Here is a 13,537-nt window from a genome sequence, read left to right as displayed (position 1 = left end):
GAGGAAAGAAAAGGATTTTATTTAGTTGACTATCCGAATTTTAGTTCTGCCAAGAACCAAGAAGCTAAGTAGGAGAATTGTATTTTTCTGAGGTGTATATCCAAATTAAGGATAAAACATATAACAGATAATGGAAGGGATTTTTAAATATTGTGTGAAGATAAATGAAGTCATAGACTACCCGTGAGAGAGTTTAGGAGAAAGGAAAATGAGGTCTAATGGGGAATGAAATGTTTCAATCTTCTTTCTACCACACCTTCATTATTACTGACATTTCTCTGAAGTATTTTGAAGTCATATTTTAGGAGAGCGGAAAGGAAGGATGAGTCCGTCTCTACTGGCATATATTCAGTCACATTCAAGGAGCTTATCTCTGCTAAGGAAGTAGAATTATGGAAAAAAATACGCTTCTCTCCACAGAGTAGAGCAAATGGTTCCTGTTGTGTTTCCAAAAATCACATTTCTAAGAGATACAGCAGAACGTGCCAATTTTGTGTTCTGGTATTACTGCCTAGGTTTCTCTTCTTTTCCACTGTGGGTACCTTTCTGCTAAAATAAACTTTGTCTGTAAATCCTCCCTTCCTAGATCTGCATTTGTTGCTGCCTTAAAAATTGTCCATAAGAATGTCTGCTGAGATCTCCTGTGGTTTATTTGAAAGAAAAGACATCCATATAACAGCACAGCTTCAGTTTGGTTTATGCTGATTATTCTACTATTTCATTGAGTCATGACCAATTATTTTCATGGGAAATCCATTTACACACTTTTTTATTTGTTTGTTTGGGTCCTGGAGCTATTCTTTGTTGGGTAAAGTTCTAGTGTTCAGCCTAGTTGATATTTTTCTTACTCTCCCAAAGTTTTTTTTTTTTTAAATAAACAGACTGAAATATATTTGACAGACCTTGTTAAGAAAAAAATTGCAAGTTTTTTGTGAACACACTAGAGAGAAAGCATGAAGAATTCAGGATGTTCTGATTTCACATTTAATACGATTTTTCACTTGTTACTGAACACCTTGAGGGATTCGCTGCTGTGGACTAGATACATAGACCATACATACCAGGCACACATACAACAGAACCAAATTTTTCAAAAAATGATATGAGAGTTTCAGCTCATATGGCCTTCTAGAACTACGGAGTCTGTAGCACCTTTCTTTATGAGAAGCTTTATTAATATTTACAGTGAGTCTTTGCTATTCACATACTGGATATAAAAATAAATTTGGCCTTGCCAACTTTTGCTCCATCTTGCCCTGCTGACTCTGTCTGTCCCAGTTGGTATACTTCTAGGGCGTGTCTTTATGACTGCCAGGTGTGCAGGCAAATATGGAGCCTTTAGAGAGATGGAAATAAAGGAAGGAAAGTGAATTATGGTTGACAGAATTCTAAAATAACCCCCACGGACCCTTGCCCACCATCTGAGTATGATGGGATTTATGAATATGGTGAGCCCTCACTTTCATGTGTTAGAATCGATGGCACAGTTGACTTGGAAAGTGGCTTTATCTTTGATGGTGCTGACCTATTCAGATGAGCCCTTCCTGGGCCTGGATAGGGCTAGAGAGATTTGAAATATTACAGGGAACTGATGTAAGGGAGATTCTCTGTTGCTGGTTTTGAAAATGTAGAGGCATGTGGCAAGAAGTGTGGGCAGCTTCTATAAGATGAGAGTGGCCCTTGACAGCTGACCAGAAAGGACATGGGGACCTTAGGCCTACAACTCTAAGGAAATGAATTCACCCAACCACCTGAATGAGCTTAGAATTATATATATATATAATACAAGGAAAATTACAGACAAAGATAGACAATGTCCATCTGTAGAGTTGGCCCACTTTCAACTAGCTGTCCACTAATGCAATTTAAAGCTTATCTGACAAATACATTTCTTTTCTTTCTTGAGGTTTTTTTTTTGCACAATTCACCCTCACAAAAAGGCAAGGAAGAAAGAAGAATGAATTGTTTTAATGACGTAAAGACACTCTTAGGGCTTTTAGCAAACTTGGAGGTATAAGATCCTTGAAACTAATAAATAACTTGAGGTTGAAGAGTTAACCATGGAGTCTATCCATTGGCAATTTTTGAAGTCAGAAAGTTCTGGGTTGGAATCTTGTCTTTATTTACTAACTAAAAACTGATTTAGTCTGAGTCTCAATGTTCTTATTTTAAAATTATTATTCTTAATCATTGGAATAGTGGGAATGAGAAAATAAATGGAAAGGCTTATAGTGCTTGCTGAGGGTAACAATTCAACAACTGGTAGTTATTATTGCCATTATTAACATTTAATGACTCAATTACTCCATTAATACTTTAATGAATTAATAATTCTTTGTATAATTCAAGCAAATGGTGTCAATAATCCCCTCAGTTTTGATCTGAGAGAGATATGAAGGAAAACTGAATAGTATTCCAGCATTCCTGTCATTGTAGATATGAGAAAGCCATGGCTTTTAGAAGAAAATCCTTATAATACCTGAATGAAGTCAATATTGATAAATGCCTTTGGAATCCTGCTAGAGCATTATATATTGCAAAACAGAATTTGGTATCAGTCAAATTTGTCATAATTTGCATGCAACAGGTACTCATTATTCAGTTATAGCAGACTTAATTTCAGGTAGGTTTTGTATATCTGTGAGTTAATTTCATGACATTAAACAGGCACTGTTATAATGAAAGCTTTACATGCTTTAAAAGTTTGATACATGAGGCAGGGCGCTCAGGGCTGGTGCACTGGGATGACCCTGAGGGATGGGATGGGGATGGAGGTGGGAGGGAGGGTCAGGATGGGGAACACATGTACACCCATGGCTGATTCATGTGAATGTATGGCAAACCCACCACAATATTGTAAAGTAATTAGCCTCCAATTAAAATTTTAAAAAAAAAAGACCAACATAGACTTCTTCACTGGTAGGTGACAAGGTGACCAGGGAAAGCTCTCCTACTTTACTGCCTTTTTAAAGTATAATGACATTCATTTAGAAATATTTGCATGTCTGCTGTTCTTATTTAGAGTAAAACAAAGTTGAAACTAGTCTATGATTCTGTCAAGTCTCTTTGACCAATGTCAGAGTATAAAATGACGTAGACCGACAGTACAAACAAACACGATTTGCATGTTTTGTCTTAGATTATGGTACTGGAAAATAACCTTCCTATTGTTAAAAAAGTGGAGCCCCTGGTGGCTCAGATGGTAAAGAGTCTGCCTGCAGTGCGGGAGACTCAGGTTCGATCTCTGTGTTGGGAAGATCTCCTGGAGAAGGAAATGGCAACCCACTCCATTATTCTTGCCTGGAGAATCCAATGGATGGAGGAGCCTGGCAGGCTACAGTCCATGGGGTCGCAAAGAATTGGACACGACTGAGCGACTTCACTTTCACTTTTTTTTAATTGTTAAAAAATAAGCACTATCAAATTTTTGTGTGCTCTGGAATAGTATCATTTTATCAGATAATGTTGAAAGTATTGTAACTCTTCCCCAATATTGCTAGTGAGCAAAGTGACATACCACTGTGTAATAATATTGAATAAAAATATTGCTAACTTCCAATTAGGGTTTGTATGTTTGTTTGTTTTTTTCATTTTGTGTTAGCATTTTGCAAGATTGTATGAAACTGAAAGTAATGGCAAAAATAGCTTCAAGTTTTTTAAGGATCATAAATAATATTTGTTTTAATATTAGAAGAAAAGTTTTCACTTATTTCTTAAAATTTGTCCATCTATTTCAAAAAATCCTCCTGTTCTAAAGTGGAAATCAATTATAAGAGACATTGGTGGTTAGGATCTATCCAGGGTCTGGGACCCAGACTGCATGGATTTGATGTCTGGCTTCATGATTACAAGATTCATGACATTGGACCATTTACTTACCCTCTCTGTATCTTAGTATTCTCATTCATAAAACAAGAAACATCATAGTATCTCCCTCGACTAGTAATTCTACAGATTTAAGAATCTAATACATATAAAGTATTTAGATCTGTACTGTGTAAGTACTTGCTATTATTATTAAATTAACTATAACGTTACTTCAGAAAACTAAGATCATGGCATCTGGTCCTATCACTTCATGGCAAATAGATAGGGAAACAATGGGAAACAGTGAAATACTTTATTTTCATATGGTGATTTGGGGCTCCAAAATCACTGCTGATGGTGACTACAGCCATGAAATTAAAAGATGCTTGCTCCTTGGATGAAAAGCTATGACCAACCTAGACAGCATATTAAAAAGCAGAGACATTACTTTGCCAACAAAGGTCTGTCTAGTCAAAGCTATGATTTTTCCAATGGTCATGTATGGATACGAGAGTTGGACTAGAAAGCTGAGCACCGAAGAGTTGATGCTTTTAAACTGTGGTATTGGGGAAGACTCTTGAGAGTCTCTTGACTGCAAGGAGATCCAACTAGTCCATCCTAAAGGAAATCAGTCCTGAATATTCATTGGAAGGACCGATGCGAAAGCTGAAATTCCAATACTTTAGTCACCTGATGCTAAGAACTGACTCCTTTGAAAAGATCCTGATGCTGGGAAAAATTGAAGGCAGGAGGAGAAGGAGAGGACAGAGGATGAAATGGTTGGATGGCATCACTGACTTGATGGACATGAGTTTCAGCAGGTCTCGGGAGTTAGTGATAGACAGGGAAGCCTGGCATGCTGCAGTCCATGGGGTTGCAAAGAGACAGACACGACTGAGCAACTGAACTGAACTATAACATAGTGTGGCTTTCCCCTCATAGCTCAGTTGGTAAAGAATCCGCCTGCAATGCAGGAGACCTGGGTTGGATGTCTGTGTTGTGAAGATTCCCTGGAGACAGGAAAGGCTACCCACTCCAGTATTCTGGCCTGGAGAATTCCAGGGGCTTTATCCTCCATGGAGTCCCAAAGAGTAGGACATGACTAAGAGACTTTCACTTTCATAACATAGTGTGATATCGGATTGTACTAACTGAAATGACTTTATGGATATTTTTACACTGACTTCCTCCAGGATCACAGTTGGCTGAGAATCTACCAAATTGTACCAAACTGTCCAGATTTTAAGAAATTGCAAACCAGTGGGGTGAGAATCAGTAGATGCTTTAGATCCCTGGCAACTGGGTAACTCATCAGTTAATCCAGATTCTTCCAAAGCAGAGAATATCACTTACTGCTTGATTTTCACCATTGCCAGGAGATAACCTGATTTGGTGTTCCGTAACATTTTCTTCCAATTAAATGGGCAGCTTTCCTCTTCCAATAGTTCACATGTTTCCAGAACAGCTGTTGAAATTTGCTTCTCCATGGAACCCAATAATTAAAATAAAATAACAGTCCTAGCTTTCTTTTTAAAATAAAATACTGGCTGTTAAATTAATTGGTTTATATTCATTAGCTCAGGCTTCCCTTGTGGCTCAGACGGTAAAAGCGTCTGCCCGCAATGTGGGAGACCTGGGTTCGATCCCTGGATCAGGAAGAACCCCTGGAGAAGGGAATGGAAACCCACTCCAGTACTCTTGCCTGGAAAATTTCATGGCTGGAGCAACCTGGCGGGCTATAGTCCATGGGTCGCAAAGAGTCGGACACGACTGAGCAACTTCACTTTTCACACTTTCATTAGCTCATTTAACACTCATGACTGTCCTATAGTATAGGCATCAGTTAGTATCTCTACTTTGCAGCTGAGGAAATTGAGCCTAAAACATTTAAACAAATCATTCTTTGTCATGTAGGGTGACCACAGATTACAGCTGTGATCATTTCACTGCAAAGCCCCAATGCTCACACATGTGTACAGGGCCATACTGCTTCTCTTTAAGGACATATCTGTTGAGTGAGTGATTGAATACATGTTTTTAAAAGAAAAGATTTGGATTAAGACTTGATACAGCAGGATGAGCCAGAAAAACTTTCATAGTCCCTTAGATTTGATGGAGGGCTACCACTGGCACTAAGGACTACTATGCCTACTTTATTCCCTGAGTGGCCGAATTAATGGTGTGACCGAAAGTAACCATACCTCCAAAGTGTGGTGGTGGACCACAGAGAAGCACCACACCTTGACCTTCTCGGACGGACACTGTGCTTCTTGTTTTGGTTTCAAAGTCTTCGATATCTTGAAAAACAGAAAAGCAGGTTTAGAATGAATTGTTTTGCGAAAAAAAATTTAAAGAAGAAAAAACTGGCAACAGCAATGAACACTCACACTTGTCTGACCAAAAGATTTAGTTGATAATCAATTGATGTACACTGGTTATACGTCTCAAAATTTTGTCTTTCCTTTTTTTATTTTAGTACGACTATGCAGAATATATGATAAAGACATTTATTAACATAACTCACTATCTGTTTTATTCTCCCAGGCAGCCTGAAGCTCAACAGGAAATCTTTTAAACACAGCACATATTTACTTTTCTGCCCAAGGAAGGCATGATTTAAAAGAGGTATATGGCAAGTTTGCTGCAATCTTCTAGCATTTTAGATTAATGGTACCCATTTTGATATGGGGATGAAGCCTGTGAGAGCTTAGCTTGGAATGTTGTGAGGGAAAGAATTATATGTGACTGAACCAACAAGAAAAAAGGTAAATCTTCTAATTTCTCTTGATCTACTCCTTCACAAAGCAGTTTCATGGTCCTATTTGGAGTGTTGTAATTTCCTACAACACCGAAGAATCATAGACATTCAGTGTTGGAAGAGAGCTTACTAACTGTCTTGTTAAGCTATCCATCAGAGTTATAAATCATTCAACATTCCTAGAAAATGGTCACCCAGCCTCTAGAAAGGGCTAAACTGTATAACTTGTCTGAACCTTAGTTTCTTTGCCTGGAAAATCACTTGTATTCATTCATTCAGTCAGTCAGTCAGTGATTTAACAAATTTGTATTGAATACCTGCTAAAAGATAGGAAGGGTATTAAGGGTAAAGGATGTATTAGTAAATAAAGCAGACATAGATTTTGCTCTTATTATATTCACTAAGGGTAAAAGTAGAAGACCAATGATAAAACATAAAACATATATATACACATACATATAAATATGATTTGCATGTTGTAATAATTGTTGTAGAGACTGCTAGTTGTCTACCAAAATCTACTGCCCTTTCTTTCACAGTAATAGGTTTATAGGTTTATAGAATAAATATTACACTTTTTTAACCAAAGATACTTTTCCAGACATATTTTGCAGCTGAATAGAAAAAGTAGAAACTCACATTTTCTGAACTTTCACTTATTATGTTTGAGAGGAAATATCCAAAAAAATTTGTTGTTCTCCATCTACACACCAAGTGTTAATACCATCTAGATGGCCAATGGTGTGAGAAATACAATATATTTTATGTAATATATATATGTAATTTCATATATATGTGTATATATACATATATATGCTCTACTTTTAATAATGAAAATATTTGTCCAAGATATAGTCTGCTTCTTCCCAACTAAATCCCTTTCCCTTTAAATCTTCAGCAGTCATTAGCCTTACACCTGCTTAGGATCTAGAAAGCTAAAGTTTCTCAGTCATGTTCAACTCTTGTGACCGCAAGGACTAAACAGTCCATTGAATTCTCTAGGCCAGAATACTGGAGTGGGTAGTCTTTCCCTTTTCCAGGGAATCTTCCTAACCCAGGGATCAAACCCAGGTCTTCCACATTGCAGGCAGATTCTTTACCAGCTGAGCCACAAGGGAAGTACAAGAATACTGAAGTGGGTAGCACATCCCTTCTCCAGTGGATCTTCCCGACTCAGGAATTGAACCAGGGTCTCCTGCATTGCAGGTAAATTCTTTACCAACTAAGCTATCAGGGAACTAGAGTGCCTTGCATGTTTCTTCTCAGTTCAGATCAGTTCAGTCGCTCAGTCGTGTCCGACTCTTTGTGACCCCATGAATCGCAGCACGCCAGGCCTCCCTGTCCATCACCATCTCCCGGAGTTCACGCACACTGACATCCATCAAGTCCGTGATGCTATCCAGCCGTCTCATCCTGGGTCGTCCCCTTCTCCTCCTGTCCCCAATCTCTCCCAGCATCAGAATCTTTTCCAATGAGTCACCTCTTCGCATGAGGTGCCCAAAGTACTGGAGCTTCAGCTTTAGCATCATTCCTTCCAAAGAAATCCCAATGTTGATCTCCTTCAGAATGGACTGGTTGGATCTCCTTGCAGTCAAAGGGACCCTCAAGAGTCTTCTCCAACACCACAGTTCAAATGTATCAATTCTTCGGTGCTCAGCCTTCTTCACAGTCCAACTCTCACATCCATACATGACCACAGGAAAAACCATAGCCTTGACTAGATGGACCTTAGTCGGCAAAGTAATGTCTCTGCTTTTGAATATACTATCTAGGTTGGTCATAACTTTTCTTCCAAGGAGTAAGTGTCTTGTAATTTCATGGCTGCAATCACCATCTGCAGTGATTTTGGAGCCCCAAAAAATAAAGTCTGACACTGTTTCCAGTGTTTCCCCATCTATTTCCCATGAAGTGATGGGACCAGATGCCATGATCCTCGTTTTCTGAATATTGAGCTTTAAGCCAACTTTTTCGCTCTCCTCTTTCACCTTCATCAAGAGGCTTTTTAGTTCCTCTTCACTTTCTGCCATAAGGGTGGTGTCATCTGCATATTTGAGGTTATTGATATTTCTCCCGGCAATCTTGATTCCAGCTTGTGTTTCTTCCAGTCCGGTGTTTCTCATGATGTACTCTGCAAAAGTTAAATAAGCAGGGTGACAATATACAGCCTTGACGTACTCCTTTTCCTATTTGGAACCTATCTGTTGTTCCATGTCCAGTTCTAACTGTTGCTTCCTGACCTGCATACAGATTTCTCACGAGGCAGGTCAGGTGGTCTGGTATTCCCATCTCTTTCAGAATTTTCCACAGTTTCTTGTGATCCACACAGTCAAAGGCTTTGGCCTAGTCAATAAAGCAGAAATAGATGTTTTTCTGGAACTCTCTTGCTTTTTCCATGATCCAGCGGATGTTGGCAATTTGATCTCTGATTCCTCTGCCTTTTCTAAAACCGGCTTGAATCTAGAGGATTTTTAAACAAATGTGCCTCCCTTTCTTCTTTGGCTGTAGTATAACTGTTAGCCCATAACATGTTGGTACACTTAATGTGAATTACTGACTAGACTTGTTTGCATTATTTTACATATTACTCATTATGAATCAGGCTAACAAACTGTATTTAAAACCAAAATTAAGATATTGATTGTTTCTATTTCTAGCAGTGATAACAAGTGAGAATTTTAAGGTGTTTTTTTTTTTTTTCTCATTACTATTATCATTGAAAGGTCTCATTAAATTGTCATGACTCTTTAATGGTCATAAAAACAAAAGCTGTAGAGAGAAATTGAATGATTGTATGAAATTAACAAGCTTTCAATTACATTCTCTCAGTGTCCCATTTTCAGTGTTCCATGCTCAAACTAACATCAATCATGTTTTCAGTGTTAATCAGAAGCCATTATAACACACTGTTGATAAGACCATGGGTACTTTAATATATTCTGTGTTAACTTCCACTTAAATAACAACCACTTGTAACATAATTTCTTCATGCCTTTTATGATTACAATGGGGTTTCTATTAGCTAACATAAAAGGAAATCAACTTCTTTTGAAAGTCACCCAAGTTCTGTTAGCAATCAAAAAAACACAATCATTTTAAAATAGTACTAGTGCACAGGTTTTAATTAATAATTCAGATTTTAAAACTGTTTAATAGCACAGAGATCATAGACAAGATCTAATTTTACCTTAAGTTCCATTTCATGTGAATATACTTTGAACAAAATCTGTTTTAAGTATCCAACCTGTATTTCAAGTACATTTCTGCCAGCCAGCAACATAATGTAATTCACATAATTTTGAAGCAATGTACAGTGAAGGTAGCCATACAAACCCAGTGATATTTTTTTTTCCCGGAAAGACCTTTATAAACTCCAGATTTATTCTTCTATAAGGAGAAGCCAGAGAGAACCACTCTGTTCTGTTTTTGTCCTATCCATTTTTTGCTTAAGAGAAAAATAGCTTAGTGTGAGATCGTTCCCTGAGATGGTCTCAAATTTTACATTATTTGGAGAAATTCCCATAAACCACAAAGGTGACCTGCCCAGGCTGTCCTGGTACTCAAGGCACAAGTCCTGCCGTGCTGGTTGCTATTAAAGACCTCAATTGTCGAGGTTGCTCTCATTAAGCCATTCTGATGACCAGGGCTTATCGGATCCTGCGGTTTTATTGCTGGTTTTGGAGGAAGCATTTGGCAGGAGCATAAGCAAAAATGCAGTCACAAACAAGGCTCTGTTCCAAAGGCCAGCAGGAAGTGCCTGAGAATGGCCCGTAAAATGAGCTTTAAAGAATTACTGGGCCATATGCTCTCTCCTGGAGCAACCAAGGTGCAGTGGAGGGAAAAGGGCCACCAAAATGTACTTAAAATTAAGTCCAAGCAATGCTAAGCATTGCAATGCCTAATTGTAAGGAGAATAAATCTTTGCAGCTGCCACATGTAGGAATGAATCTCAGCCCAATTAAAGCAAGAAAACTGTGTATTGGCTGCCAAGACCTGAGGATCACAGTCAGAGGATATGTTTGGTGGTGCCAGCCCCCATCACAGAAGGAGGCCAGTCGTTTGCCAACTCTCATAACTGAGAGGAAGTCTGTGGGTACCCAGGGTTTGTTGACCCCGACCAAGAGAACAGCACCTGAAAAGATAGAGATAGGAAAATCTTCACCAGGAAAAGGTCCATGCTTCAAGCCGGACATAGAGTAGTTGAGTTATCCAAAGTAAAAATAATACTATTTATTGAATCTTTCTTGATTGGCAATGCATGAATTACTTTGTTACAGTGTTTTAAATCTTCTTTATTTTTCCTTTATTCTTTCATATGTCAAGAATAACTACTATGTACCAAACACTCAGTGAAGCAGTTTCATTGAATCTTCATGATGACCCTGGAATGTAGATATCAATATCACATTCATTTAACAAAGGAGAATATTGAGGTTCATGGTAGATTAGCAACTGACTGAAGACCACACAGTTTCTACTTGTCAAGGCAGAACTGAAAAGGAGATAGTCTGGTTCCAGGACTCACTCTCACAAGCAACATGTTATTCTGTTATTCTTTCCAGATGTTAACTGGGATGTCCCTGCCACTTGCAACATATAAACTGGCATAAACTGCCACTCCAAGCTCAAACAAACCAACACAAAAGCTCAGTGCCTTTCCAAAGAGTTCTGCAAATTCTTGGATTGGTGTGGGAAGTGCTGTGTTGTCAGCCTTTAGAAATAGTTCCCTGGTGGCTCAGATGGTAAAGAATCTGCCTGCCAATGCAGGAGACCTGGGTTCAGTCCCTGAGTTGGGAAGATCCTAAACCTAACCCTAACCCCAGGAGAAGGAAATGGCAACCCACTTCAGTATTCTTGCTGAGACTTTCATGGACAGAGAAGCCTGCTGGGCTGCAGTCCATGGGGTTGCAAAGAGTTGAACATGTCTGAGTGACTAACACTTTCACTTTTTCACTTTCCCTTTCTGATATCCTTACTCCTATGCATTTTTTCTTTTTTTTTTTTTCCCTTTCCCCTCCACATGTGTTCTTGATTTGTCTCCATCCACCTGTCCATGCAAAGCAGGAACTCAGCCACGTATCTTGGCCTACACACAGAAATACACACCTGCTAACAGTCATGACCAACTCTGTGCGACCCCATAGACGGCAGCCCACCAGGCTCCCCCGTCCCTGGGATTCTCCAGGCAAGAACACTGGAGTGGGTTGCCATTCCCTTCTCCAATGCATGAAAGTGAAAAGTGAAAGTGAAGTCACTTAGTCATGTCCGACTCGTAGTGACTCCATGGACTGCAGTGCACCAGGCTTCTCCGTCCATGGGATTTTCCAGGCAAGAGTACTGGAGTGGGGTGCCATTGCCTTCTCCACACCTGCTAACACACACACACACACACATTATCACACTTTGTGCCTCTATTGTCAAGCTTATTGATTTAGTAATATGTGACCCAAACACCTTAAAATCCAATATAAGATATTTACTTCTTAAAAGTTATTTAGTTCCTTCCTTCTGTAACTTATGTCTATTCTTTCTCTTTTTTCTATAATGTTCCCACTACAGTCCTCTCTTTGAAGAGCAAGGGAAATCTAAATCTTCCCATTTTCCTCTGCAAAGAAGTCCACCTCCCTCCAGCTCCATCTAGGAAACTCAGAAATTGATGGATCTATCCTACTTCACAGTGCTTGTAAGTAAAGGAAATAAAATTTAATTTCCAATATCGTTGTTCTAGAGGACATTTGCTTAACCCCTTAACTGCCCCTCTAACTAGCATCTAATCAAAGACACAGACCATATAATCTACCCCCAGACCAGCGCTCATTTTCTCTCTTTCGACACCTCAAAAGTAATTTTGATTACTTGGAGGATGTAAAATCTGATTTTCAGCTCTAAGATTTCCTTTACTCTGCTCCTGGGTCTCCATCAATCAAACATTGTTTTCCCCCTTTGCAAACCCTCTGAAGAAGCCTCAGCATTAAGAGCTGGTGCTGAAGTAAACGGGACCAAGGAGCACGTGTTCACCTTCATGATACAGCTCCCACACTGGAGGTACATGTTCTTGTTTTTGCCCATGGAAAACATCTTCTTGTGCCAGAAGCTGGTACTTTGCCCAGTGAAAGGGAACTGGTGAAAATTACCAAGAATAATTCTCTAGTTCTGCATTAGTCCTGCTGAATTCCCGGATACAACATGTATAGCTTTTGTAATCAAAATACTCTATGAATCTCAAGACATTGCAATAAGGTGATTCTGAATTCATATCTCTATTAACTTGCCCCTTGGAAGAGCGCTGCTCATGGAGAACACCAAAATTGTTACTATTTCCTATTTCTTGGGTCGTTTTGAATAAACTGAAATTCTTGGTACTATAATTAATTTTCCCAGGTCTTTATTAAGTGGCACACAAAAATATGTCTACTTAGACCAGTTTCATTTTCCACCATCATTTCCAAGATGATTTCCACCACATTTTCAGTTGCAGAGTTTGCAATATTCAGTTTGCAGAGTTTCCTAGTACAACTCAGTAACATGATATAACCTAACAAAGCACAATACTACTGTCAAATTCTGTAAAAGGGGCAATAGCTAAGTCATGATATTGGGCATAAATTTGGAATGATTATATGCAAGCAGGAAGTAAAGAGATACTTTAAGAGAGTCTGGTGTCAAATCCATTTACAAACCATGTTAAAATTTCTCTTTTTTTGGTGTAAAGAGATTTTTATAAAAATTCAGAAATAAATGGAGAGAGCAAGTGAGCTGTTCTTTGGTTTTCTGAGAATAATGAATCTAATGAGAACCATTTCCTCATGTTTTTTTTAAGAAAAATATATAGAATAATAGTGAGGAGGGGGCTGAAAGATTTTTTTTCCCTATTGGCTTAGCATCAAGATTTTCAGAGAGAAAAGTGTTTTATAAACAGAACAAGGAAACAACTATGAAATAATTGGTCTATTATAATATACATTCAAGACTGGA

At 38.6% G+C, this 13,537-nt stretch overlaps 1 protein-coding gene across 1 annotated transcript in view; it reads right to left on the bottom strand.

The window, feature by feature from the left end:
* CNTN6 (contactin 6) overlaps nucleotides 1-13,537 on the bottom strand; it is a 177,692-nt gene that overhangs the window by 119,193 nt on the left and 44,962 nt on the right. The window contains exon 3 of the mRNA XM_052640803.1: nucleotides 6,009-6,104. Coding sequence (XP_052496763.1) covers nucleotides 6,009-6,104 — 96 coding nt within the window. The remainder of the gene's footprint in view (nucleotides 1-6,008; nucleotides 6,105-13,537) is intronic.

Source organism: Budorcas taxicolor, chromosome 1 (genome assembly GCF_023091745.1).
Source record: "Budorcas taxicolor isolate Tak-1 chromosome 1, Takin1.1, whole genome shotgun sequence".
NCBI lineage: Eukaryota > Metazoa > Chordata > Mammalia > Artiodactyla > Bovidae > Budorcas > Budorcas taxicolor.
This window is presented reverse-complemented; position numbering and strand designations above follow the sequence as displayed.